Consider the following 26,054-nt stretch of genomic DNA (forward strand, 5'->3'; position numbering starts at 1 on the left):
AGCTTGGAGAAGATCATGATGCTGGGGAAAATGGAAGGAAAAAGGAAGAGAGGCCGACCAAGGGCAAGATGGATGGACGGTATCCTTGAAGTGACTGGCTCGACCTTGAAGGAACTGGGGGCGGTGACGGCCGACAGGGAGCTCTGGCGTGGGCTGGTCCATGAGGTTACGAAGAGTCGAAAATGACTGAACGGGTGAGACGACGATATCTCTGGCTAATTCGGGTTATTTGCCAGTTCTTGTTTTTTGGGGTTTTACCCGCTTGTTCTACTTAATAACACTGAAAGTTAAGTGTTTTAAGTCTTTTTAGTTTGTTGAGCTATTTTTTGGACTGTTGCTTTAATAAACTCTATTTTGCTCTCTAATTGGCATCTGACTTTTGACAGGTCTCTTCCAACCTTTATTATTTTTTATTATGATTATGATTGTTATTAACACTGAGGCTGTATTTGTTCCCGTTTGGTTTTTTTTACTTCAAAATAAGAGATGTGCAGTGTGCATAGGAATTTGTTTATAGGTTTTTTTTCAACTATAGTCCGGCCCTCGAATGATCTGAGGGACCGTGAACTGGTCGCCTCTTTAAAAGGTTTGGGGATCCCTGCAGTAGAGTCTCGCTTATCCAACGTAAACGGGCCGGCAGAACGTTGGATAAGCGAATATGTTGGATAATAAGGAGAGATTAAGGAAAAGCCTATTAAACATTAAATTATGTTATGATTTTACAAATTAAGCACCAAAACATCATGTTATACAACAAATTTGACAGAAAAAGTAGTTCAATACACAGTAATGCTACGTAGTAATTACCGTATTTACGTATTTAGCACCAAAAATCACGATGTATTGAAAACATTGACTACAAAAATGTGTTGGATAATCCAGAACATTGGATAAGCAAGGCTTGGATAAGTGAAACTCTACTGTACTTCTATTGCCAGTGTCAATCTTTTTTTAAAAAATTGTACTATAACTCCCCAAATCCCCAGACAAGAATATACTATCTGATCCAAAACAAAACTTGATGCAAGATGGAATCCTGATCCCCCCCCCCCGCCCCCCCTTTCGGCTGTTATCCAGTCTAAGCCTGGAATGCTTTAAGGATGAAAACATGAATGAAGGTGGGAGGGAAGAGAACATTCGGCTCCTGGCGTCTGATTGGCTGCCTCCGCTGCAAACTTGCGGAATGACGCACTAACTCGTGATTGGCCACTTTTTCCTGCTCGTTGAGCTTCCACCCGGAAGTTGGCGCAGAAGGAGTGGGTGGTAACTGGAAGCCGGCAGTATTTGAATTTTTTTTAATGCATCTATTTCCGAGTCAGGCTTCTTAGTGACCCTAGATCCTTCACCTTGAGCACACCTGAGATGCCTTGGAAAAGGGGGATCCAGTGTTTGGGGGCCAGGGTTGTTCTCAATGGGAGGGCAACCCCATGGCAGCCCATCAGTGTCAGTTGCACCAGCCACAGGAGGGTAAGTCTGTGTAGGATGGGAGCTGTGTTTACATGCAATCAGGAAATCTTTGAGAGTTCTTGGGGATGGCTTTTATTGTTGTTATAATGTTGTTTTATTATGATTGCATTGTGAATTTGCATTTTTATGTAATTACATTTTAACTGTGTTGTTGGGCCTTGCCCCATGTAAGCTGCCCTGAGTCCCTTCGGGGCGATGGAGGCGGGGTACAAAATAAAGTTATTAAGCAGATTGGAGGAGGGCAAATATAATGCTTATATTGTGTTATGCTAATAATATAATACAGTAGAGTCTCACTTATCCAACACTTGCTTATCCAACGTTCTGGATTATCCAACGCATTTTTGTAGTCAAAGTTTTCAATACATTGGGATATTTTGGTGCTAAATTCGTAAATACAGTAATTACTACATAGCATTACAGGGTATTGAACTACTTTTTCTGTCAAATTTGTTGTATAACATGATGTTTTGGTGCTTAGTTTGTAAAATCATAATGTAATTTGATGTTTAATAGGTTTTTCCTTAATCTCTCCTTATTATCCAACATATTCACTTATCCAACATTCTCCTGGCCCGTTTATGTTGGATAAGCGAGACTCTACTGTATATTGTATAACTTGTAAGCCGCTCTGAGTCCCCTTCGGGGTGAGAAGGGTGGGATATAAATATCGTAAATAAATAAATAAATAAATGTGGTCCCTATACTCAAGAAGGGGGAAAAGGACGACCCAAACAATTACCGTCTGGTCAAGAAAGATTCTGGAATAGATCATTAAGGAAGGGGTCTGCAAACACTGTATAATGACCAAGTATCAACAATAAAAACAGACCACAGAACAGCAGACTGGTTCAAGATTGAGAAAGGAATACGGAAGGGCTGTATACTTTCACTCTACCTATTCAACTTGTACGCAGAACACATCATGCGACGTGCAGGGCTTGATGAATCCAAAGCTGGAGTTCAAATTGCTGGAAGAAACATCTAACAACCTTAGATATGCAGATGATACCACTTTGATGGCTGAAAGCGAGGAGTAGCTGAAGAACCTTCTAACCACGGTGAAAGAAGAAATTGGAAAAGCTGAATTGCAGTTAAACATCAAGAAAACCAAGATTATGGCAATCAGACTGATTGATAACTGGCAAATAGAAGGAGAAAACATGGAGGCAGTGACAGACTTTGTATTTCTAGGCGTAAAGATTACTGCACACAGACTGCAGCCAGGAAATCAGAAGACGTTTTCTTCTTGGGAGGAGAGCAATGGGCAACCTCGATAAAATAGTGAAGAGCAGAGACATCACACTGGCAACGAAGGTCCGCATAGTGAAAGCAATGGTGTTCCCCATAGTAACCTATGGATGCGAGAGCTGGACTATATGGAAGGCTGAGCGAAGGAAGATAGATGCTTTTTATATAATAATAGTAATAATAATAATAATAACCCCCCGTAGGTGCCACCTTGTCGTGGTGGGGGTGCTTAACTGCTCCAATGATGCTGAGAGCTGTGCTGGTGGTAGTGTAACTACTGGCAGGTCCAATCAAGCCAGTGAGGTCTCAGCTGAGGAGTGGAACTAAGAGCACCTAACCCCTTAGCATTATGGAGAATCAAACCAAAACGGAGTCTATACTGGTTCGGTCATCGCCCAGGATAAAAAGGACCACGGTGAATGCTGCCAATTCATCGACAAGTGGGCTACGGAATCAAAATACAAATGAACAGTCACAGAAGTGACAGAAATATGCCAGAAAACCGCACAGTTACGAAATGCTATTACAAATCTGAACCTCAAAAGCGCGGCTACCAAAAAAGGATTCATCAACTGTGGAAACAAGAGTACCCTGACTCACAGATAACAGAACCCCAACTGGCTGACCAATGAAGATTCATAATCAGAAACAAAGTGTTCAGTGAAGTTGAACTCGAAGAAATTCAGAAAATCTGCAAAGCAAATTACCATCAGACCACAGCAGAGACAGCAGCAGATACTCCAATAACACTTGGAATGGTGGAACAGATTGAACCAGAAGAAATTGTGGAGCTTTTGAAAGAATTTGAAGAACCAGCACTTGAAGCGCTTGCTGAACAACAAGAGCTCAAGGATAAAATCATGGCCCATGCTGCAGCAAATGCAGTAAGAAAGCAGCTCCCAACTCTAAAAACAGTGCCCAAGAGACACCTGGCACCTCTCATGAAAGATGTGAATACAGTGCTCTCCACTGTCCAGATAACATCAAAGTATGCCTACTTGGACTTGTCAACATCAGAAGAGAAATTTTCCAGGGAGACTCATTGTCCTCTCTGCTTTTCATTATTGCCATGATCCCTCTGTCAACAATCTTACAAAAAACAAATCTCGGCTATCAAACATCTAAGAAATCTCACAAAATTTTGCATCTGATGCACATGGATGACCTGAAGCTGCATGGGAAAACGGAAACTGAAATCCAGTCTCTGACTAACACTGTCCGAAATTTTTAGCACTGATATCAGCATGGAATTTGGTTTGGACAAATGTTCAACAGTGGCATTGAAGAAGGGAAAAATCATTGAAAGTGAGGGCATAAATATGCCCAATGGCCAAACAATAAAGTGTCACCAGCCAGAGGCCTATAAATATCTGGGCATATTACAGCTGGACAACATCAAGCATGAACATGTGAAAACTGTGGTCAGCAAAGAATACACACAAAGGGTCAGAAAAATTCTCAAAAGCAAGCTCAATGGAGGCAACGCCATCAAGGCCATAAACACCTGGGCCATACCTGACATAAGATATACTGCTGGCATTATAAATTGGACACAGGCGGAACTGGACAATTTGGACAGAAAAACAAGAAAAACTCATGACCATTCATCATTCACGGCACCCTTGCAGTGATGTTGACCGGCTATATCTGCCTAGAAGATCAGGTGGCAGAGGACTCTTACATGTAAAACAAGCAGTCAAAGAAGAAGAACATGCCCTGGCAGAATATGTAAAGCAAAGTGAAGAACCTGCTTTGATTGAAGTCAAAAATCAGAAACTTCTCAAAGCACAGCAGACAAAAAACCAGTACAAGAAAACCGCACTGCAAACTAGAGCTGACAGCTGGCACAACAAAACATTGCATGGAAAGTTCCTTGACAAAATTGAAGGAAAAGCTGATAAGGAGAAGACCTGGCTCTGGCTCACAAATGGGACCCTGAAGAAGGAGACAGAAGGGCTGATCCTTGTAGCCCAGGAGCAAGCCATCAGAACAAATGCAATTAAGGCCACGATCGAAAAATCAGTTGATGACCCAAAATGCAGACTGTGCAAGGAAACTGACGAAACCATTGATCATATCCTCAGCTGCTGTAAGAAAATCGCACAGACAGACTACAAACAGAGGCACAACTATGTGGCCCAAATGATTCATTGGAACTCATCATTGATGTTGCCATCCCAGGTGACAGTGGCATTGATGAAAAACAACAGGAAAAATTCAGCCGCTATCAGGACCTCAAGATTGAACTTCAAAAACTGGCAGAAACCAGTGCAGGTGGTCCCGGTAGTGATCGGCACATTGGGTTCCGTGCCAAAACATCTCAGCCGGCATTTGGAAACAATAGACATTGACAAAATTACGATCTGCCAACTGCAAAAGGCTACCCTACTGGGATCTACACACATCATCCGAAAATACATCACACAGTCCTAGACGCTTGGGAAGTGTTCGACTTGTGATTTTGTGATACGAAATCCAGCATATCTATCTTGTTTGCTGTGTCATACAGTAAAATAATAATAACAGACACATGGGAAGCATTTGACTTGTGATTTTGTGATACGAAATCCAGCATATCTATCTTGTTTACTATGTCATGCAATGTTGTTGTGTCAATAATAATAATAATAACTTTATTTTTATAAATAAAGTTTATCTCCCCCAAGGGACTCGGGACAGCTTACATGGGGACAAGATTAAAACATGTTGGAGAAAAATCCTGAGAGTGCCTTGGACCGCAAGAAGACTCCAGGAATAATACCTGGCTGCTCACTGGAGGGAAGGATATTAGAGGCAAAGATGAAGTACTTTGGCCACATAATGAGGAGCAGCTTAAAGAACTGGGCATGTTTAGCCTGCAGAAGAGGAGGCTGAGAGGAGAAATGATAGCCGTGTATCAGGATATGAGGGGAAGTCATAGGGAGGAAGGAGCAGGCTTGTTTTCTGCTGCCCTGGAGACTAGGACGTGGAACAACGACTTCAAACTACAGGAAAGGAGGTTCCACCTGAACATTAGGAAGAACTTCCTCACTGTGAGAGCTGTTCAGCAATGACACTTTCTGCCTTGGAGTGTGGTGGTGGCTCCTTCTTTGGAGGCTTTTAAGCAAAGGCTGGATGGCCTTCTGTCAAGGGAGCTTTGAATGCAATTTTTCTGCTTCTTGGCAGGGGGTTGGACTGGATGGCCCATGAGGTCTCTTCCAACTCTACGATTCTATGATTCCACCAGCTGTTAGGAATTGTGGGAGTTGAAGTCCAAAACACCTGGAGGGCACAAGTTTGCCCATGCCTGGTGTAGATACACCTTCCAAGGATGATAATTGTTCATATTTTTCTTTGGAATATTCATGATCCACATTTTATCGCACGGTTGATTCAAGATTGCCTGGCTTGCTTGCAAACATTGACTCCCATACACGAATGATCCCAAGTAAGCTGATTAACACATCCAGCCTTAATAGAGATCCCACTGCTTATCAGTTAAACATCAGGCTCAATTGGCAGAGTACTTTCTTTTTTGCACTTTGTAATGTCCATTCTCAGCCGAGTGTCCGATCCATCAGAACTACACTTCCCAGCATTCCTCACCTTTATAACAGCTAGCAGAGGCTGCTAGGGATTGTAATCTAACAGTACCTAGCTGATTGAATAAATCTCTCTTCCACTCTAGTACTGTAAAGGCTGTAATTTTCAATTGCATAGATGGAAGCTGAAGGACTAGGGGTTCACCTATGCAAGCATGAGCAAACTTTGGCCCTCCAGGCGTTTTGGACTTCAACTCCCACAATTCCTAACCGCTTACCGGTGGTTAGGAATTGTGGGAGTTGAAGTCCAAAACGCCTGGAGTGCCAAAGTTTGCCCATGCCTGATCTACACTGTTGAATTAATGCAGTTTGTCACTGCTTTACCTGCCACCACTCAATGCTATTGAATCCTGGCAGTTATAGTTTGCTGATGAGTGGTAAATTTATGCCCGAGTGATGTCAGCCCTGGAATCAGGGGTCTTTCTTTGCTCTTAAAAGCCATTGATGCGGTTGGAAAGTACTTAGGCGTCTGTGCAGGATGTTTGTAATGTAAACTAACAGGCCGTGGTTTGTTTTTCTACTGGACTCTCAGGAGCAGCTGGCATCTCTCCAAAAAGAGAGTGTCCCTTGCCAGAGGAAATGCTCAGTATGGGAAGGAAGCCCCATCACAAACCCTTCAGGTTGTTCAGCTGGTCCCAGTGTAGGGCATCCCCGCCTGATTCATCAGACTGCATCATCCCGAGGCCTGACAATGGAGGACATCCAGAAAGCCAGGGAATCTCGGCCCAAGAAAGACCCGGAGAGCATGGTAAAAGTGAGGCAAAAGGTAAGGCTTATTTCTTGCATAAATAAATAATAAATAAATTTATTACCCTCCTCTCCTTGAGGCTTGCTTCCATTACACCAGCCATTGCCCAACTGACTGTAGACAGTGGAAGAACGTGGCTCAGCAGGCTCCTTTGCTTTTCCAAATGTCAGAAGGACCAGAAGGGACATGTACCAAGAGGATGTCTCTACCCATAAACTATAATTTTTCTTATATAAGTAGCACTCTGGTTTGGGAGTCTGTCAGGAGTGCAATTCTGGAATCAGCAGCAGGAGAAGAGCATCATCAAATGTAAACTCAGAATAAGGATTAACTGCCTGTGGTCCAGAGATATCTGCATCCCTAACACTTAGTTTTCACTTTGGACCAGAGCTGGAATAATATTTGAAATCATCACTTACCTTCTGGATAGGATGAAGGCATGTCTGTATTGCCTCACATTCTGTTTCTATTGCTTGATAGGTGCCTCTGGGAAGCTCCCAAACAGGTGTCTCTCTCTGGCATCTGCTTGGCTCTGCTTTCTGTTTCTTTGATCTCTGCTTTATTCTTCAGCTTAGTGAGAGGGCCCGGGAGCGGAAAGTGCCAGTGACACGCGTTGGGCGCTTTGCAAACTTTGGAGGTGAGCTTTGTGGTATGAGCAGCTGACGATGAGCATGTGCATGTATGTGTTCATGTGAGAGAGGTTAATATTGATATCTGTTGTTACTATGTTTTGTCAAAGGCTTAATGTGAGTTTTCCAGGCTGTAGTTTCTCCTGACATTTTGCCCACATCTATGGCAGGTATCCTCAGAGGTTGTGAGGTCTGTTGGAAACTAGGCAAGTGGGGTTTATATATATGTGGATTATCAAGGGTGGGGAAAAAACTCTTCTCTGCTTAAGGCAAGTGTGAATGATTCAATTGGCCACCTTGATTAGCATTGAACGGTCTTGCAGTTTCAAAGCATGGATGCTTCTTGACTGGGGGAATTCTTTGTTGGGAGGTGTTAGCTGGCCCTGATTGTTTCATGTCTGGAATTCCTCTACACAGAGAAGCCATTGAAATCCACAAGTATGTGGACAGTTTCAGCAGAAAGGAGAAAACAATGAAAATGAACAAAATCTGTCTACCAGGACAGTAAATAAAGAGCACCACTCAGAAAACAGAGGAATTTCAGACATGAAACAATCAGGGCCAGCTAACACCTCCCAACAAAGGATTTCCCCAAGCAGGAAGCAGCCAGGCCTTGAAGCTGCAAGGCTCTTCAATGCTAATCAAGGTGACCAATTGCATTCACACTTGCCTCAAGCATACAAGAGTTCTTTCTCCCACCCTGGACATTCCACAGATATATAAACCCCACTTGCCTCGTTTCCAATAGACCTCACAACCTCTGAGGATGCCTGCCATAGATGTGGGTGAAAGGTCAGGAGAGAATGCTTCTGGAACAAGGCCATACAGCCTGGAAAATTCACAGCAACCCTCTGTTGTGATTACTTATAAGTTTGGTTTCTATCTATAATCTATCTATGACGATTCTATGCTCATCCCCTTCACTCAGGTGGGTTTTAAAAAAATTCTGAAGGTTTTGGCATTACCCACTGCTAAGAGGAATATCTGACAATAAATTATTCCAAGCCCAAGGTTATGGTTTTTGGCAGACACTGCCCCAGGTATGAATGGTCTTTAGATCAACAATGCACAGCTACATCAGGTTGAGCTAAGCACAAAATTGCTAAATGTTTTTTAAACTATGCCTTATAATTCTCAAAATGTCCAGGAATTCCCATAACATAGTGATAATGCCCTGTTGTAGCCAAGCTGCCTATTTTTAAAGAAGTTAAACCTTTTCCTCTTGTTTATTTGCAAGATACAGATTAATTTGAAGGATTGATACATAGGGAAAGGCTGACAAATCAAGGCGGGCTACGTATATTTGGATTTTTAAAAAGTCATTTCAGAGTACCATTACAAGGTATTCCCAGTGTGGCTTTAAGGTGTGTGTTAAACTGTGGACTGTATTTAGATGCCATAGTAGTTGTCAACTTGGTGCCGGAATAATGCTTTTGGGCCCACAACTGTGGGGCAATTTCTTGGCCACACCAGCTGCTTTGTTCTCCTGACACAGAGGATCCAAGGAGCCAGACCATCATCTAATCTGGTCTTTTCTTTCTAGGGCTGGCTGTGGGTTTGGGACTTGGAGCCTTGGTGGAAGTGGCAAAGAACTCTTTTAATGGAGAGCAAAAATCCAAAGGTAAGGAAATGGGGAGCAAAAGCCCCTGTGCCACCAATGGCAGCGGTGATGGAGCTGGCAGGTGTTTTGTTACCTTGCTCTAGACTCTGCCTCTTCTTCTGCAATTATCTCTGCAGATGGCAGCTTATTAGAATCCAGCCCCTTCCTATCAGAGGCCAATGCGGAGCGGATTGTGGACACTCTCTGCAAGATGCGTGGGGCAGCCCTCAAGATTGGCCAGATGCTCAGCATTCAAGGTATGGATGGAAGTTTTCCTTCCTCCCCTTTCATTTCTTCTGCCCACCTTCCCGTGATTCCCTACAGGAGACTACTGGAAACAGATTGATTCAGAGTCTTGCCTTCACATGAGCTTAAATTCTGAAATTCAGGCTCATTTGTCCAGAGTTTTTCTCTGACTCTCAATGTGAGATGTCTGTCAGACAGGATAGGATAAGGGAGTGGCCATTACCTGCACTTGAAAAGAAATCAGTTCCTAGTTTGAAAGTGCTATTTCATGTTTAATTGTGCAGTAAAGAATAACACTCAGAAAAACAGGGGAATTTCAGACAGGAAACAATCAGGGCCAGCTAACACCTCCCAACAAAGGATTCACCCAGGCAGGAAGCAGTCAGGCTTTGAAGCTGCATGGCTAGAAATAAATGGTAATCAAGGTGACATTCACTCTTGCCTCCTACAGACAAGAGTTATTTTCCCCACCCTGAACATTCCACAGATATATAACCCCCACTTGCCTAATTTCCAACAAACCTCACAACCTCTGAGGGTGCCTGCCATAGATGTGGGTGAAACGTCAGGAGAGAATGCTTCTGGAACATGGCCATACAGCCCGGAAAACTCACAGCAACCCAGTGATTCTGGCTATGAAAGCCTTTGACAGCAAATTAGGAAATATATTTATAACCCAGGAACAAAAATGGTGTAAAGAAGTATCGCTACTTAAAGAAAACTGGTGATTCTTCTTTTTTCCTATCTTACTAATGACTCAACACATCTTGCCATCTCTTGGAGGTAGTGCTCCTACACTCCAGTAAAACAAGTGATGGTCATCATACCCGCTAAGAGCCCCATGTGATGCAATGGGTTAAACCCTTGTGCTGGCAGAACCGCTGACCAAAAAGATCAGCAGTTCGAATCCGGGGATCGGGTTAGCTCCCGTCTGTCAGCTCCAGCTTCCCATGCAGGGACATGAGAGAAGCCTCCCACAGGATGGTAAAAACATCAAAACATCCAGGCGTGCCCTGGGCAACGTCCTTGCAGACGGCCAATTCTCTCACACCAGGAGCAACTTGCAGTTTCTCAAGTTGCTTTTGACATGGAAGAAAAGCATACCTGCTCTTTATCCTTCTCCCCACAGACAACAGCTTCATCAGTCCTCAGCTGCAGCGAATCTTCGAGCGTGTGCGTCAGAGTGCAGACTTCATGCCACCCTCTCAGATGACGGTGGGTCACTCATGTGTGCTTATTTAGGGAGAGAAGGTGGGGAAGACTATTGCTCAATAGCTGAAGGCCATCTCATGTCACAGCTGTGGGCGGGATTGCATGAAGGCGCCTTGTGGATATTGAGAATGGGTGCTGTGATCATCTACACTGTGGTTCTCAACCTGTGGCTCCCCAAATGTCTTTGTCTTGAACTCCCAGAAATCGTAACAACTGGTAAACAAACTGGCTGGGATTTCTAGGGGTTGTAGGGCAAAACACTTGGGGACCCACAGGTTGAGAATCGCTGATCTACAGCATAGAAGCTGGATGTGGTCACCTTTGGGTACATGTTGTTGTGTCCCAGCCCTTGGAAAGGCATGAATCAGGAAAGAGGAAGAAGAAAAGGGACCAATAATCAGGAAGGTTGTGGGCACAGGAAAAATTATATTCTTAGAGCCATTGCTGGGAAGTTATTCTGCCCACAACTGTTTGGCTCTGTGTGGCCTCAAAACATCTTCATGTTCAGCCTCATAGCAAGTGTCATAGTTGTGGTGCCCTGAGTCTGGTATAAGTGGTGGTACCTCTTTCTGAATGAAAATTATTTTAAAAGCTCTGGTGCCCTCTGTGAGGTTCTCTTATGGCTTTCCAGGGGGTGCTGGTGGAAGAACTAGGCACTGACTGGCGGGACAAAGTGGCCTCTTTTGAGGAAACACCTTTTGCAGCCGCCTCCATTGGACAGGTGCACCTTGGAGTGTTGAAGGATGGGACGGAAGTGGCAATGAAGATCCAGGTAAGGCTGAGCTGGGAAGGAATTGGGAGGACTGGTTGTGTGTGCAGTCTAGAATGCACCATTGCTCTATGATGAGAAAAGACACTGGCTACATGCCTGAAGTCCAAAGACTTTGGACTGGCAGCTTAGCCAGTCCTGGTTTGCAGAGGTATTTTTCTCTCTACCTTTCCCTGCAGTATCCAGGTATTGCTCAGAGTATCCGAAGTGATGTGGATAACCTTCTCTCCATACTCAAGATGAGTGTCGCACTCCCCGAAGGTAATTCCTGTGGTCTGTGAGTGAGAAGGAACAGGTTGGGGGGAGTTTGGGAATATCCTGTAACTTCTTGTGGCCACAAGAGTTGCTGTGTTGCGAAAACTGTTTCATCCAGAAAGAGATCTACTCAGTATGGACCCCATTAATCCACTGGGGTCCTTACATCCTAGGATGCCTGTAAAATTGGAAGTGTATGGAATTTTCACACTAGCTTTATTTTGCAAAGGAAAATAGGCAACTACTAAGATTTGTCACCTCATGCAAACATATTCTTCCTCTTTCTAGGTCTCTTTGCAGACAACACTCTGCAAGTCCTGCAGAAGGAGCTGGAATGGGAATGTGACTACGAACGGGAAGCTGACTGTGCCAGGAGGTTCAGGTAGCCAAGAACAAATCCCTAGACTCTGGGCTTTTTCTTTCCCTCTGGGATGCTTCCTTCATACAGTAGAGTCTCACTTATCCAACATAAAGGGCCCGGCAGAATGTTGGATAAGCAAAAATGTTGGATAATAAGGAAGAATTAAGGAAAAGCCTATTAAACATCAAATTACATTATGATTTTACAAATTAAGCACCAAAACATCATGTTTTACAACAAATCGACAGAAAAAGCAGTTCAGTACACGGTAACATTATGTAGTAATGACAATTATGTAGTATTTACAAATTTAGCACCAAAACATTGCAATGTATTGAAAACATTGACTACAAAAACATTGATTACTAAAAGGCAGACTGCGTTGGATAATACAGAACGTTGGATAAGAGAAGGTTGGATAAGCGAGATTCTACTGTACAGTATTTCTCAAAAGAATTGTGCCTTTTTTAGCTGCATTGTAGTAAGTGGTCTGTGATTTGCTCCTCTCCACTATCACATGTCACGGAGTCCACTTTATAGCCCCATTTCTTAAGATTGACTCTGCATCTCATGGTGCTAGAGCGCAGTGTGTTCAGTGCCTTCCAAGCTGCCTAGTCTTCTGTGTGCCCAGGAGAGTTTTTCATCTGTCCTCAGCCACTGATTGAGGTTCCAGGTTTTAGCCTGCCACTTTTGGACTCTTGCTTGCTGAGTGTAGACATTCTGTTATAATATGCCATAATTTTGAGTGTAGCTTTCATGCCGAGGGTTTCTTAGCCACTCTCTTCTTTCCACAGGCAGCTTTTGGAAGGAGATCCCTTCTTTGAGGTGCCAGAGGTGATCGATGAGCTCTCCACCAAGAGAGTCTTATCTATGGAGCTGATTGAGGGGGTCCCCCTTGACCAGTGCCAGGCTCTCGACCAGGAGGTCCGCAACGAGGTGAGAGGCGGAATATAATAGACTGCTGCTTGTGGAATTACTCTAGAACAAGCATGGGTAAACTTTGGCTCTTCATGTGTTTTGGACTTCAGCTCCCACAATTCCTAACAGCCGGTAGTTGAAGTCCATAACACCTGGAGGAACAGACTTTGCTCATGCCTGCTCTAGAGGGATGGCCAGCTCCTTCCAAGCCATTTGACTCGTGCTGAAGGTTCATTCCTGATTCAGCAAAGAGAAATAATAATAATAATAATAATAATAATAATAATAATAATAATAATAATAATACATTCTATTTCAACCCCACCACCATCTCCCCGGACTTGGGGTGGCCAACAAAATACAGTGAAGTATTTTGTACAGCGAAAAGGCTGAAATGCGGACAGGCTGTCTTTTCCTCTTTCTAGATCTGCTCGCACATCCTTCGCCTGTGTCTCCAGGAGCTGTTTGAATTCCGTTTCATGCAAACCGATCCAAACTGGTCTAATTTCTTCTATGATGCTAAGAGGCACAAGGTGTGGCGGGAAGAGGAGGAACCCTTTCCTTTAGGAATGGAGGGTTTATGAGACTCAAATCCCTCCTTCCTTCAGACCCATGTAATACTAGTGACATGTCTAACACTGTGCTCTTTCCAGGTTACTCTGTTGGACTTTGGGGCCAGTCGAGACTTCAGCAAAGAGTTCACAGATGATTACATTGAGGTAAGTGCTGAATTTATTCCCAGGTAGGGCATTCTAACCTAGTACCTAGTGCAGGAGTTCCCAAACCTTTCAGCCGCGGAGCTCTTTTTGAAGCACACACATACATACACATACACACATAATAAACGCGAAAATATTTATGTGTGTGTGGCTGGGGTGTCTACTTACACAGTCAAGCTCCTGCCTCCACAAACAGCTATAGCTCCCACTACTCAGGAGACACCAATAGCCCTCCCCCTAATATTGGAGGTCTTTGGAGGGATTTATAGGAGTTGTAGTTCATCCACAAACAGGGAAACTGACCTCCACCGATGATGGACCTGGACCAAACTTGGCACATATGACTAACTCATCCTACTGGAGGAGCTTGAGGGGACTGACTCACCATAGTGGGAGTTATAGTTTACCCTACAGCTAGAGAGTACACTGAATCCCACCGATGATGCATCTAGAGCAAACTTGCCCAACATAATAAAGCGAAATTTTCTAGACCAACATAAATTTAACTGTATTTCAGTGGAAGATCCCAGGGGGCCATCCAATCCAACCCCCTTCTGCCATGGAGGAAAAGCATAATTAAAGCAGCCCCAACAGATGGCCATCCAGCTTTTGTAATAATAATAATAATAATAATAATAATAATAAAGTCAAGAACTGGACATCGCCTGGTAGTGATCAACTTCATGGATTTTGGCTCAAACATCTGATTAGTTTACATGGAAAAATGGCGCAACAATTCAATGAGATGCTGCAGAAAGGAAGTATCAGTGAATGGCTAACAACTGGAAGAACTTACCTGATACAAAAGGATCCAGCAAAAGGAGCAGCACCTGGAAATTACAGGCCAATAACGTGTCTGCCCACTATGTTTAAACTACTGACTAGCATCATAGCTGACAAAGTTCAAGATTATCTTGAAGAAAAAAATATCTTGCCAACTGAACAGAAAGGCAACAAACGGAAAAGCAGGGGCACAAAAGACCAGTTATTGATTGACAAAATGATTCTGGAGAACTGTAAGAGCCGAAAAGCTAATCTTCACATGACGTGGATTGACTACAAAAAGGCCTTTGACTCACTCCCACACAGCTGGATCATCAAGTGCCTGGACGCCATCGGGATTTGTAAAACATTGGCACCTTCATTGAAACATGATGGAACACTGGAAAACTGAACTGTTTGTTGGAAATGAAAGCTATGGACTTGTTAACATCAGAAAAGGAATTTTCTAGGGAGATTCATTGTGCCCTCTGCTTTTCATTATTGCCATGATCCCTTTGTCAACAATCTTACAAAAAACAAATCTCGGCTATCAAACATCTAAGAAATCTCACAAAATTTCACATCTGATATACATGGATGACCTGAAGCTGTATGGGAAAACGGAAACTGAAATCCAGTCTCTGACCAACACTGTCCGAATTTTTAGCACTGATATCATCATGGAGTTTGGTTTGGACAGTGGCATTGAAGAAAGGAAAAATCACTGAAAGTGAGGGCATAAATATGCCTAATGGCCAAACAATAAAGTGTCACCAGCCAGAGGCCTATAAATATCTGGGCATACTACAGCTGGACAACATCAAGCATGAACATGTGAAAACTGTGGTCAGCAAAGAATACACACAAAGGGTCAGAAAAATTCTCAAAAGCAAGCTCACCATCAAGGCCATAAACACCTGGGCCATACCTGTCATAAAATATACTGCTGGCATTATAAATTGGACACAGGTGGAACTGGACAATTTGGACAGAAAAACAAGAAACCTCATGATCATTCAGCATTCACTGCACCCTCACAGTGATGTTGACCGGCTATATCTGCCTAGAAGATCAGGTGGCAAAGGACCCTTAAAACTAAAACAAGCAGTCAAAGAACATGCCCTGGCAGAATATGTAAAGCAAAGTGAAGAACCTGCTTTGATTGAAGTCAAAAATCAGAAACTTCTCAAAGCACAGCAGACAAAAAAAAATCAGTACAAGAAAACTGCACTACAAACTAGAGCTGACAGCTGGCACAACAAAACATTGCATGGAAAGTTCCTTGACAAAATTGAAGGAAAAGCTGATAAGGAGAAGACCTGGCTATGGCTCACAAATGGGACCCTGAAGAAGGAGACAGAAGGCCTGATCCTGGCAGCCCAGGAGCCTGCCATCAGAACAAATGCAATTAAGGCCAAGATCGAAAAATCAGCTGATGACCCAAAATGCAGACTGTGCAAGGAAACCGACGAAACCATTGATCATATCCTCAGCTGCTGTAAGAAAATCGCACAGACAGACTACAAACAGAGGCACAACTATGTGGCCCAAATGATTCATTGGAACTTATGTCTGAAGTACCACCTCCCAGCAGCAAAGAACTGGTGGGATCACAAACCTGCAAACGTATTGGAAAATGAGCACGCAAAAATACTGTGGGACTTTCGAATCCAGACTGACAAAGTTCTGGAGCACAACACACCAGACATCACAGTTGTGGAAAAGAAAAAGGTTTGGATCATTGATGTCGCCATCCCAGGTGACAGTCGCATTGACGAAAAAGAACAGGAAAAACTCAGCCGCTATCAGGACCTCAAGATTGAACTTCAAAGACTCTGGCAGAAACCAGTGCAGGTGGTCCCGCTGGTGATTGGCACATTGGGTGCCGTGCCAAAAGATCTCAGCCGGCATTTGGAAACAATAGACATTGACAAAATCACGATCTGCCAACTGCAAAAGGCCACCCTAGTGGGATCTGCGCGCATCATCCGAAAATACATCACACAGTCCTAGGCATTGGGAAGTGTTCGACTTGTGATTTTGTGATATGAAATCCAGCATATCTATCTTGTTTGCTGTGTCATAATAAAATAGTAATAATAATACATACCAACAACCCATAGGGCCATGCAAAGCACCCTCTTAGCGATGGGAGGAAAAAGGGGTATTGGAAGCAAGCAAGGCAAGGAGGAAAGGATCTGGGCAGCAAGGAAAGTGAGGGGGAAAAGCTTTTGGGGCCAAGGGAAAAAAGCTCAGTAGAGCACACTTTGAGAACAACTGATTTAGAGGCGTTTCTGCATGACCAAATTCTTTTCTGGTATTACCAGAAAAGAATTTGGTCTTAACTGGGCTAAGACTCAAAAGCGACATGCACAAGAAGTGGAAAAGGGGAGAAATCACCAAAGAAGAATTCAAACGTATAGCCAACTCCTGTAGGGAAAAGGTTCGCAAGGCTAAAGTGCAAAATGAGCTCAGGCTTGCCAGGGACATAAAAAACAACAAAAAAGGTTTTTTTGCTTACGTTGGAAGAAAAAGGAAGAACAAGGAGGCGATAGGGCCTCTGCGAGGAGAAAATGGAGTGATGGTGACAAGGGACAGGGAAAAGGCAGAACTACTTAATGCCTTCTTTGCCTCGGTCTTCTCACAAAAAGAAAGCCATCTTCAACCTCCGCAACATGGAATGGATGAAGGATTGGGGGAAATCCAACCCCAAATAGGGAAACAAGTTGTCCAGGAACACCTGGCCTCTCTAAACGAATTCAAGTCCCCAGGGCCAGATAAGCTACATCCAAGAGTATTGAAGGATCTAGCTAAGGTTATTTCAGAACCACTGGCATTATCTTCGAGAGTTCTTGGAGAACAGGAGAAGTCCCAGCAGCTTGGAGGAGGGCGAATGTGGTCCCTATTTTCAAGAAGGGAAAAAAGAACAACCCAAACAATTACCGTCCGGTCAGCCTCACGTCGATACCAGGCAAAATTCTGGAAAAGATCATTAAGGAAGTGGTCTGCGAACATCTAGAAACAAATGCAGGCATTGCTAATAGTCAACACGGATTTACCAAAAACAAGTCATGCCAGACTAATCTGATCTCTTTTTTCGATAGAGTTATGAGTTGGGTCGATACAGGGAATGCTGTGGATGTAACCTACCTGGATTTCACTAAGGCCTTCGGCAAAGTCCCCCACGACCTTCTGGCAAACAAACTAGTAAAATGTGGGCTAGACAAAACTACGGTTAGGTGGATCTGTAATTGGCTAAGCGAACGAACCCAAAGGGTGCTCACCAACGCGTCGTCTTTATCATGGAAAGAAGTGACAAGTGGAGTGCCGCAGGGCTCCATCCTGGGCCCGGTTCTGTTCAACATCTTTATTAACGACTTAGACGAAGGGTTAGAAGGCACGATCATCAAGTTTGCAGACTACACCAAACTAGGAGGGATAGCTAACACTCTAGAAGACAGGAGCAGAATTCAAAACGATCTTGACAGACTAGAGAGATGGGCCAAAACTAACAAAATGAAGTTTAACAGGGACAAATGCAAGATACTTCACTTCGGCAGAAAAAATGGAATGCAAAGATACAGAATGGGGGATGCGTGGCTTGACAGCAGAGTGTGCAAAAAAGACCTTGGAGTCCTCGTGGACAACAAGTTAAACATGAGCCAACAATGTGATGCGGCAGCTAAAAAAGCCAACGGGGATTCTGGCCTGCATAAATAGGGGAATAGCATCTAGATCCAGGGAAGTCCTGCTCCCCCTCTATTCTGCCTTGGTCAGACCACACCTGTGTCCAATTCTGGGCACCGCAGTTGAAGGGAGATGTTGACAAGCTGCAGAAGAGAAGGCTGAGAGGAGACATGATAGCCATGTACAAATACGTGAAGGGAAGTCATAGGGAGGAGGGAGCAAGCTTGTTTTCTGCTGCCCTGCAGACTAGGACACAATGGAACAATGGCTTCAAACTACAGGAAAAGAGATTCCACCTGAACATCAGGAAGAACTTCCTGACTGTGAGGGCTGTTCAACAGTGGAACTCTCTCCCCCGGGCCGTAGTGGAGGCTCCTTCTTTGGAGGCTTTTAAGCAGAGGCTGGATGGCCATCTGTCGGGGGTGTTTTGAATGCGATTTCCTGCTTCTTGCAGGGGGTTGGACTGGATGGTCCATGAGGTTTCTTCCAATTCTACTATTCTATGATTCTATAGGTGGTGAGAGCGGCTGCTGACGGGGACAGGGCCAAAGTCCTCCAGAAATCCAAAGACCTTAAATTCATGACGGGATTTGAGACCAAGGTGAGTGCATCTGAGCCTAATGTTAGAAGGAAGTCTGCTTTGCCAAGGGTTTTGAAGAAACTCTGCCAAGAAAGGGGCATGGTGTGGCATGGAATAGGCAACAGGATAGCTGCTGGATCCAAAAGAAGGCAGGGTCTCATTTTCACCAGCACCACTTAATATACTGTATGTTTTTATCCCCTTAAATTAGTGTACTGTTAGGAGTTAATCTTCTCATAGGAATATCTCCTTTTAATATCAATGCCTTTTCCAACTTGTTTAGAAACATTCATGATCCTTTTGAAACAATCTAAATCCCTGTTGATTTAGGAGCATCCATGTCTCCCTTCTGCAAAGCCCTTCAAGACCCCTCTTCAGGCTATGTGTGAAGAGGGGTCCACTTGCCTAGTTTCCAACAGACCTCACAACCTCTGAGGATGCATGCCATAGATGTGGATGAAACGTCAAGAGAGAATGCTTCTGGAACATGGCCATACAGCTTGGAAAACTCACAACAACCCAGTCTCTGATCTGGTTAAATAGAACAGCACCACCTGCTGGAATCTCTTCTGTGGTTATGTAGGCATGGGCTATAGCAGGCATGGGCAATCTTCGGCCATCCAGATGTTTTGTACTTCAATTCCCACAATTCCTAACAGCCGATAGGCTGATAGGAATGTGGGAGTTGGAAGTCCAAAAACACTTGGAGGGGTGTAGTTTGCCCATACCTGAGCTATAGGCATCTATAGGAATTATGTAAATCCTAAGGTTTGTTTTGATTTTGCCATGTATCTTTAATTGTAAAATGCTATCAAATTCCCCTGTTTTCTTAATGTTGTTTGTTATTTACTCTCTGGTGTTAGTTTTTTAATATTGGTAGCCAGAATCTGTTCGTTTTCATGGTTTCCTCATTTCTGTGGAAATTGTTCACATGCTTGTGGATTTCAGCGGCTTCTCTGTGTAGTCTAACATGGTGGTCCAGCATTTCTGTGCTCTCAGATAATATGCTGTGTCCAGGTGGGTTCATCAAGTGCTCTGCTATGGCTGACTTCTCTGGTTGAATTAGTCTGCAGTGCCTTTCATGTTCCTTGATTCATGTTTGGGAGCTGCGTTTGGTACCTGCCATAGATGTGGACAAAATGTTGGGAGTGAATGCTTCTAGAACATGACCATACAGTCCGGAAAACTCACAGCAACAGCAGGCTGCAGTTTGCTTCCTTGATCCCCTCAAACATCCCTAAAAGGAACAAAAGAAGCAAAACAGCCAAGAAATGGCACCAATGACAACCCTTTTTTAAGCAAAGGAAGTGACCCAATGCCATCCTATTTTAGAAAAAGGTCTCTCTGTGGCTAAAGGGGGAGAAATGGGACAAAAATGTCCCTGATACTTCTTAAGGAGCATTTGGGGAAAAACTTTGGAGTCCTGCATGCTTTACTTTGCTCACCTCTGGTATAAAACTATTCTTGTATCTCAGTGGTGTAGGATCTCAGATTAAAAAGTTGGTTTTAATGGCTTGGGATGCGTATCCATCCCCCCAAAGTGTCACTTGCAGGATGTGGTTGGAATTAAAACCTCCCTGTTCTCTGCAGGTGTTTGAGGAGGCACACGTGGATGCTGTGATGATTCTGGGGGAGGCCTTCTCCACCCACGGTCCCTTCAACTTCGGCACCCAGAACACCACTCGGGGCATCCAGGACCTCGTCCCGGTGATGCTGAAGCACCGCCTGAGCCCTCCGCCGGAGGAGAGCTACTCTCTGCACCGCAAGATGGCTGGCTCCTTCCTCATCTGTGCTCGCCTTGGAGCCGTCATCCCCTGCCGGGAGATGTTCGAAAAGGCTTATGCCCAATATGTTGCACGGGGACGAGATGCCGCATTGGTGGAAGGGTCATAGTGCAAGACAGCAGCTTTGTGGCTGTGATATGTTATTATTCTGAAATGGACTGGAAGGGCAAAAGTATTTCTACCGCACTGAGATCAAGCCTAATTGTTGGACCCGATCCTACAGCACGTTGTCTCGATTGTGGTGCAGAATCTCTCCCCGCCAGTCCGCTTTTGTACCAGCTGCTGACTTGACACACTCCAGGACTGGATTCTGGGCTGCCTTGGCATTTGCTGCCTTGTCTACTTTTATCTTTTCTGGTTTTACTGTTCAAAGCTATTGGGACCTCTCTTGAATCAAGAAAATTGGCAAGGAGTAGCAACTTCATCCTTCTCCACTTAGTTGCTCTCCTACACACTCTCGGTTGGTGCTGTTATGTGATTCCTGATTCTAATGTGTGGACAATGGATATTCCATCTTCAGAGGTGACATTTAAGTGCTTCTAGCTCAACATTGGACAGTCCTGCCCATCCTTTGTTTCTTCCAATTGCCTCTCCAGCCACAACTTGCACTTGCCTTTGAGGAAGAGCTGTATGTAGATAAAGGGTGGTCAACGATGGGGATGCATTGGGACAAAATACACAGGGGAGAGGAAGCAGACGCCCTTTACCCTTCCATGTGTTATGTGAATGGTGCCATAACATGCAGTTCACTCCCCTGGCCACAGAGGAAAGGAGTGTGGAGGTGGGATGGAAAAAGAGAATGGGTGGCCTTCTTGTTTTCAAGCTTCCTGTTCCCATGCAAATGGTTTAAATAAGCTCAGCAATGAGGTTGGTTTGGGGGGCTGCACCAAAGGGCAGCCTTCACTTCTTACAAGCCAGAAAGACCCTTTGCAGGCTAGGCCAGAGGTCTTTTCTTGGACCTTTTAGGACTTCCCTGTATCTCCAGACCAATGCCAGATGCTCAACCAGGAGATCAACAAGATGGGTGGAATAGGATAAGCCATTACTTATGGAGTAGATTGTTGCAAGTTCAGCAGGATGTGGTCAAAAAGTGTGTAGGAAAGAATGTACAGCGCATGGTCAGCAAACTGTTCATGGGTTCCGGTAGTGCTGCTTAACAATGCAATTCTCCTTCTCTCTCTTTAAACTATTTTTTCCTATAACCTTATGGGTTGGGGGTAAGGTATAGCCAGATCAAACATTTTTATAGTACTGAATGTGATGGGGGTGCTATTCTAGCAGCAAAAACTCAATACAATGGTACGTATATCTAGTACATCAACTAGTGGTTAAATAATAATTTGCCTTCCCTGCCACTGAAACAGAGAGGTGCAGAGACCAGAGAAACTAAAGGGAGGTTTCGTGTAGGACAATTTGGCTGAAGTGGAAAGGTGGGTGGGCAGAGGAAAGTTGAGTTGCAATTTTGAGGTGTTTACATTGCATGGTGTGTGCCTGACTCCGTGCAGTCCTGGAAGTGGACCGGTGGTTGTTTTAAAAGCACCCCTCCCGCCTGGTGGGAGGGCTTCCTGTTTCTGCCCAGTTTTGTGGCTCCAATGTTTAACCGTCGGGAAATGTGGGGATTCGATTTTTTATTATTTCAGGGCAGGCGGCAACGGATTGCGGGCGCCCAACCCCTCTGCCCAAACGGAAAACAAAATAAATTAATAGCTCAATTGATGTGCGAGCCCTGAATGCGGGGGAAGAAGTGGTGATTTAGCTGCAGGGTTTTCCAATGTGAACAGCACAACATACAATCCAACAGATAGTTTTTCCCTTCAGTCTGCAAACTTCCATTGCATCCCCTCTTGTACCAGATGAGCAGGAGAAAGGACTAAATTCTGAGTTCTTGAGTAGCAAGACTGGCTCGGTATTTGGATCCTGCTTTACCCTCTACTAGTTTTCCATCATGTTACGCATCCAGATGGTAGCGCTAAAGATTTGCCTTTGTACTGCATTCTGCAGGATCCTGTTATACAACATCTTATTTCTACTCATAGAGAAAGCAGAAAGTCCCTCCTGTCTCCCAAAATAGTTTGGTTCCAAGTTTTTAATCATGTTCTTATCCTCTTAACTTTATTGGTGGTCATTCCCTTCTGCTTCCCTTCAAGAGTCCTGTTGGGGAGTTGTCGAGTGTTCTGCCCCTACTTGGCTTTGTATTTGTACCACTCATTGGGTCTTTGATTTGGAAGGAGCCAAAAAGACCATCTAGGACAGTGGTTCTCAACCTGGGGCCCCCAGATGTTTTTGGCCTTCAGCTCCCAGAAATCCTAACAGCTGGTAAACTGACTGGGATTTCTGGAAGTTCTATACTACGCAGGAATCAATACTATGCAGGAATCCACACCAAAACTTTCCTGCCCATCCAACCTGTTTCATAGAGGTTGAGGCGTGGACCTCGAACCTACACTTGAATGTGGCAATCTCACACATAGTTTTTCCCTACAGTTTCTGCAAACTTCCATTGCATCTCCATTTGTACCAGGGGGTCAAAGGAGGAGAGTCTACTACTATTCTACAATTGGGTTGCTGTGAGTTTTCTCAGCTGTATAGCCATGTTCCAGAAGCAGTCTCTCCTGACGTTTCACCCATGTTTATGGCAGGCATCCTCAGAGGGCCTCACAACCTCTGAGGATGCCTGTCGTAGATGTGGGTGAAATGTCAGGAGAGAATGCTTCTGGAACATGGCCATACAGCCCAGAAAACTCACAGCAACACAGTGATTCTGGCCATGACAGCCTTCTACATCATATTATATAATTGAATTATTACAATAAATAATTTTTTCCTAATATGTAGGTAGAATGTCTCATAATTTGAATCCTTTGGTTTGTGTTCTAGCCTCTAAAGCAGCAAAAATAAGCTTGCTCTGTCTTCTAAACAACATCCCTTAAGATATGTAATGATGGGAATGGTTTCACCTTCACCAAAGAGCCAGGTGTACTGTTTAGGACCACTGCTCTTTCCCATTGTCCTATTGTCTGGGGATGTGCAGGTGTCATTATGCCGTCACACCCAGGCACCTTTTAAAGCTTTAAGATGTGCTTCTTCCTTTGCCCAGGTGAACTGTGGGGGCCTTACTTAGAAGCTCTGGAAATCCCAGTAACCAAAGGCACTTCAGGTTGAACACTCAAACAAAATTTTATTTTCACAAAGTCCTTGGCACACGTAATTAAGGTTGCAAATATAAACAGTCAACTTAAAAAACCTTGCAGATGTTCCTTTCTTGCTTTTCCCCTTTAGTTGCTGGGTTAACTTCCACCAAAGGAGAAGAGATCCTGAGATCCTCTTTACCCTAGCCCTGAGCTGCTATCAAAAAGGTCTATAACTATCTAAGCTCAAAGCTAGTTTTTGAGGCGAAGTTGGTAGGGCTTCTTCCAGTGATAAAGAAATCCAGAGATGTTCTCTGCCCCAGTGCCAAGTTACTATTTTTAGAAAGAACAGGTCCTTCCCTATCTATGCTCGGCACTGGTTTTAAAGGCAGGTCAGTACTTACGATGGCTTTGTCAGAGTTGGCCTGGCTTGGCCACACAAGCACATCTAAGTTCTTTCTTCTTCAGTCTAGAAGGCAAAAGGCTTCTCAAAATGGAGCCTTCTTTCCCCAGGAAAAGGGGCGGTCTCCAGAACAAAAAGATACATTTGCAGGCTGCCAGAAGCTTTGCTAAGCTGGCTACAAACTGCTAATGCCTAACTATCAGAGTGCTGCAGAATCTGCAGCAACCCTGGAGCAAATACAAACAGGTGCTATTTTCTACAGCTATGGAAAAATGCAAACTAAACCTCTGGGGGATGGAACAGTCATGTCTGCCCGAACTATGTTTTACAACCATAATCATGTCTAGTAACAGTTGTCTTAGTCACAATAGGCCATACCTTAGATTTGCCTAGGTTAGATTCCTGTAATGAATCCTTTGTGGGAGCCCTTGCAGACTGAACACCAGAAATGCTAAAATATTGACAGCAATAATTGCAAAGAGAATAAATAGCTTAATATATAATTATATTAAAAAGGATCAATGTGGATTTATTCCTGGAAGAAATATGTCAAATCTAGTGGGAAGAGTACTAAATAAATTCATACAATTAAGGGGCGGGGGGGGGGGGGGGGGAGGAATCAAAGGCAGGGATATTGGCCCTAGATGTATTCAAAGCATTTGATTGTGTTTCATGGACAGCATTAAAAATATATTAGAAAGATTTGGATTAGGAGAGAGATTTAGAGGATTTATTGAGAAATTATACTCAACTAATTATGTTGCAATTCAAGTAAACGATGGCCTAACCGAGAAAATAAGATTAACTCGAGGGACAAGACAGGGACGCCCCCTTTCACCTACCCTATTCGCAATAGGTATAGAAATATTAGAAAATACGATACGAGAGGATACAAATATAAAGGGGATAGGGAGGGAGGGAAGATATAAGATATGTTTATTTGCAGACAATACGCTATTAACCCTTGAAAATCTAATAGAACAGTTAAAAAGAATAGAAACACACTTAACGGAGTTTGAGGAAGTCACAGGGGTTCATGTTAATTGGAAAAAAATCAGAAATTTGATTATTTAATTATACTAAAGAAGAGGAAGAGAAAATAAGAGAAGGGAGATTGTGTAGAATAAAAATAAAGAAGTCAATAAAATACTTAGAAATCAATATATCTAAAGAAATTGGCAATTTAGAAAGAGATAATATAATCAGATTAAGAAAAATGTTAAGGATACTCTGGCTAAATTTACCAAGCTTAAACTGTCTTGGTTCGGTAGAATCGCATTAATAAAAATGAAAATATTACCCAAAATAATTTTTTTGTTTAGAATGCTACCTATTAAAATTTCAACTGGTGAAATTACAAATTGGCAGATTTCCAACACTTCTCATCCGTTTTTCCTTTATTATATAATGCCAATTTCTTCGGAGTCAAGTACCACATGTAGAACATTTTATACCAATTCTCCTTGATCTCCACTGAATATGAATACCCTAATTTCTTTATCCATAACTCCTCCCATTGACTCATGCTGATAGTGTGTCCAACTATTCTGGCCCATTTTACCATCACGTCCTTTACTTGCTCTTCTTCTGTTGCCCAAATAAGTAATTGTCTGTATAATATTTTTATTAATTTTTTGTCTATCTGTAAAATTTTGTCCCAAAATGATTCTTGAATTTCAAATCCTTTCTTTTTATCTTCCTTGTATTCTTCATTGATCTGCCAGTACTGAAGCCAGTTTATGGTTGGGTCAATTTCTCTAATCTCCTCATATGATTTTAACTTGACCTCTTGGTTGTTAATTGTTAGTAATTGTTTATAGGTGATCCACTTTTCGCTTGGGGTTTCTCTTCTGTGGTATGCTTCGCGTGGCGAGTACCACATAGGAGTTTTTGTATGTAATCTGTTGCTATACTTTTTATCAATGCTGCCCTAATAAAGTGGTTTTTAAAGTTT

The 26,054-nt window shown here is 43.5% G+C and overlaps 1 protein-coding gene across 1 annotated transcript; it reads left to right on the top strand.

The window, feature by feature from the left end:
• The first annotated feature begins 1,224 nt into the window (after nt 1-1,224).
• Nucleotides 1,225-26,054, top strand: coq8b (coenzyme Q8B). Its single transcript, XM_062962838.1, has 14 exons — nt 1,225-1,467; nt 6,832-7,065; nt 7,618-7,684; nt 9,220-9,297; nt 9,414-9,533; nt 10,652-10,737; nt 11,366-11,506; nt 11,683-11,764; nt 12,047-12,140; nt 12,914-13,055; nt 13,463-13,570; nt 13,691-13,756; nt 18,720-18,806; nt 20,376-26,054. Exons 1-14 carry the CDS (start codon nt 1,363-1,365, stop codon nt 20,676-20,678), a joined length of 1,713 nt encoding a protein of 570 aa, XP_062818908.1. The 5' UTR covers nt 1,225-1,362; the 3' UTR covers nt 20,679-26,054.

The sequence above is a fragment of the Anolis carolinensis genome, unplaced genomic scaffold (assembly GCF_035594765.1).
Source record: "Anolis carolinensis isolate JA03-04 unplaced genomic scaffold, rAnoCar3.1.pri scaffold_10, whole genome shotgun sequence".
Lineage (NCBI taxonomy): Eukaryota > Metazoa > Chordata > Lepidosauria > Squamata > Dactyloidae > Anolis > Anolis carolinensis.

Bases quoted from the DNA above. Each gene is read 5' to 3' on its own strand.
- coq8b (XM_062962838.1), top strand. From the start codon at position 1,363: ATGCCTTGGAAAAGGGGGATCCAGTGTTTGGGGGCCAGGGTTGTTCTC. The intron at 7,066-7,617 runs GTAAGGCTTATT...TTTATTCTTCAG, and splicing joins TGGTAAAAGTGAGGCAAAAG to CTTAGTGAGAGGGCCCGGGA. The intron at 13,571-13,690 runs GTGTGGCGGGAA...TGCTCTTTCCAG, and splicing joins ATGATGCTAAGAGGCACAAG to GTTACTCTGTTGGACTTTGG.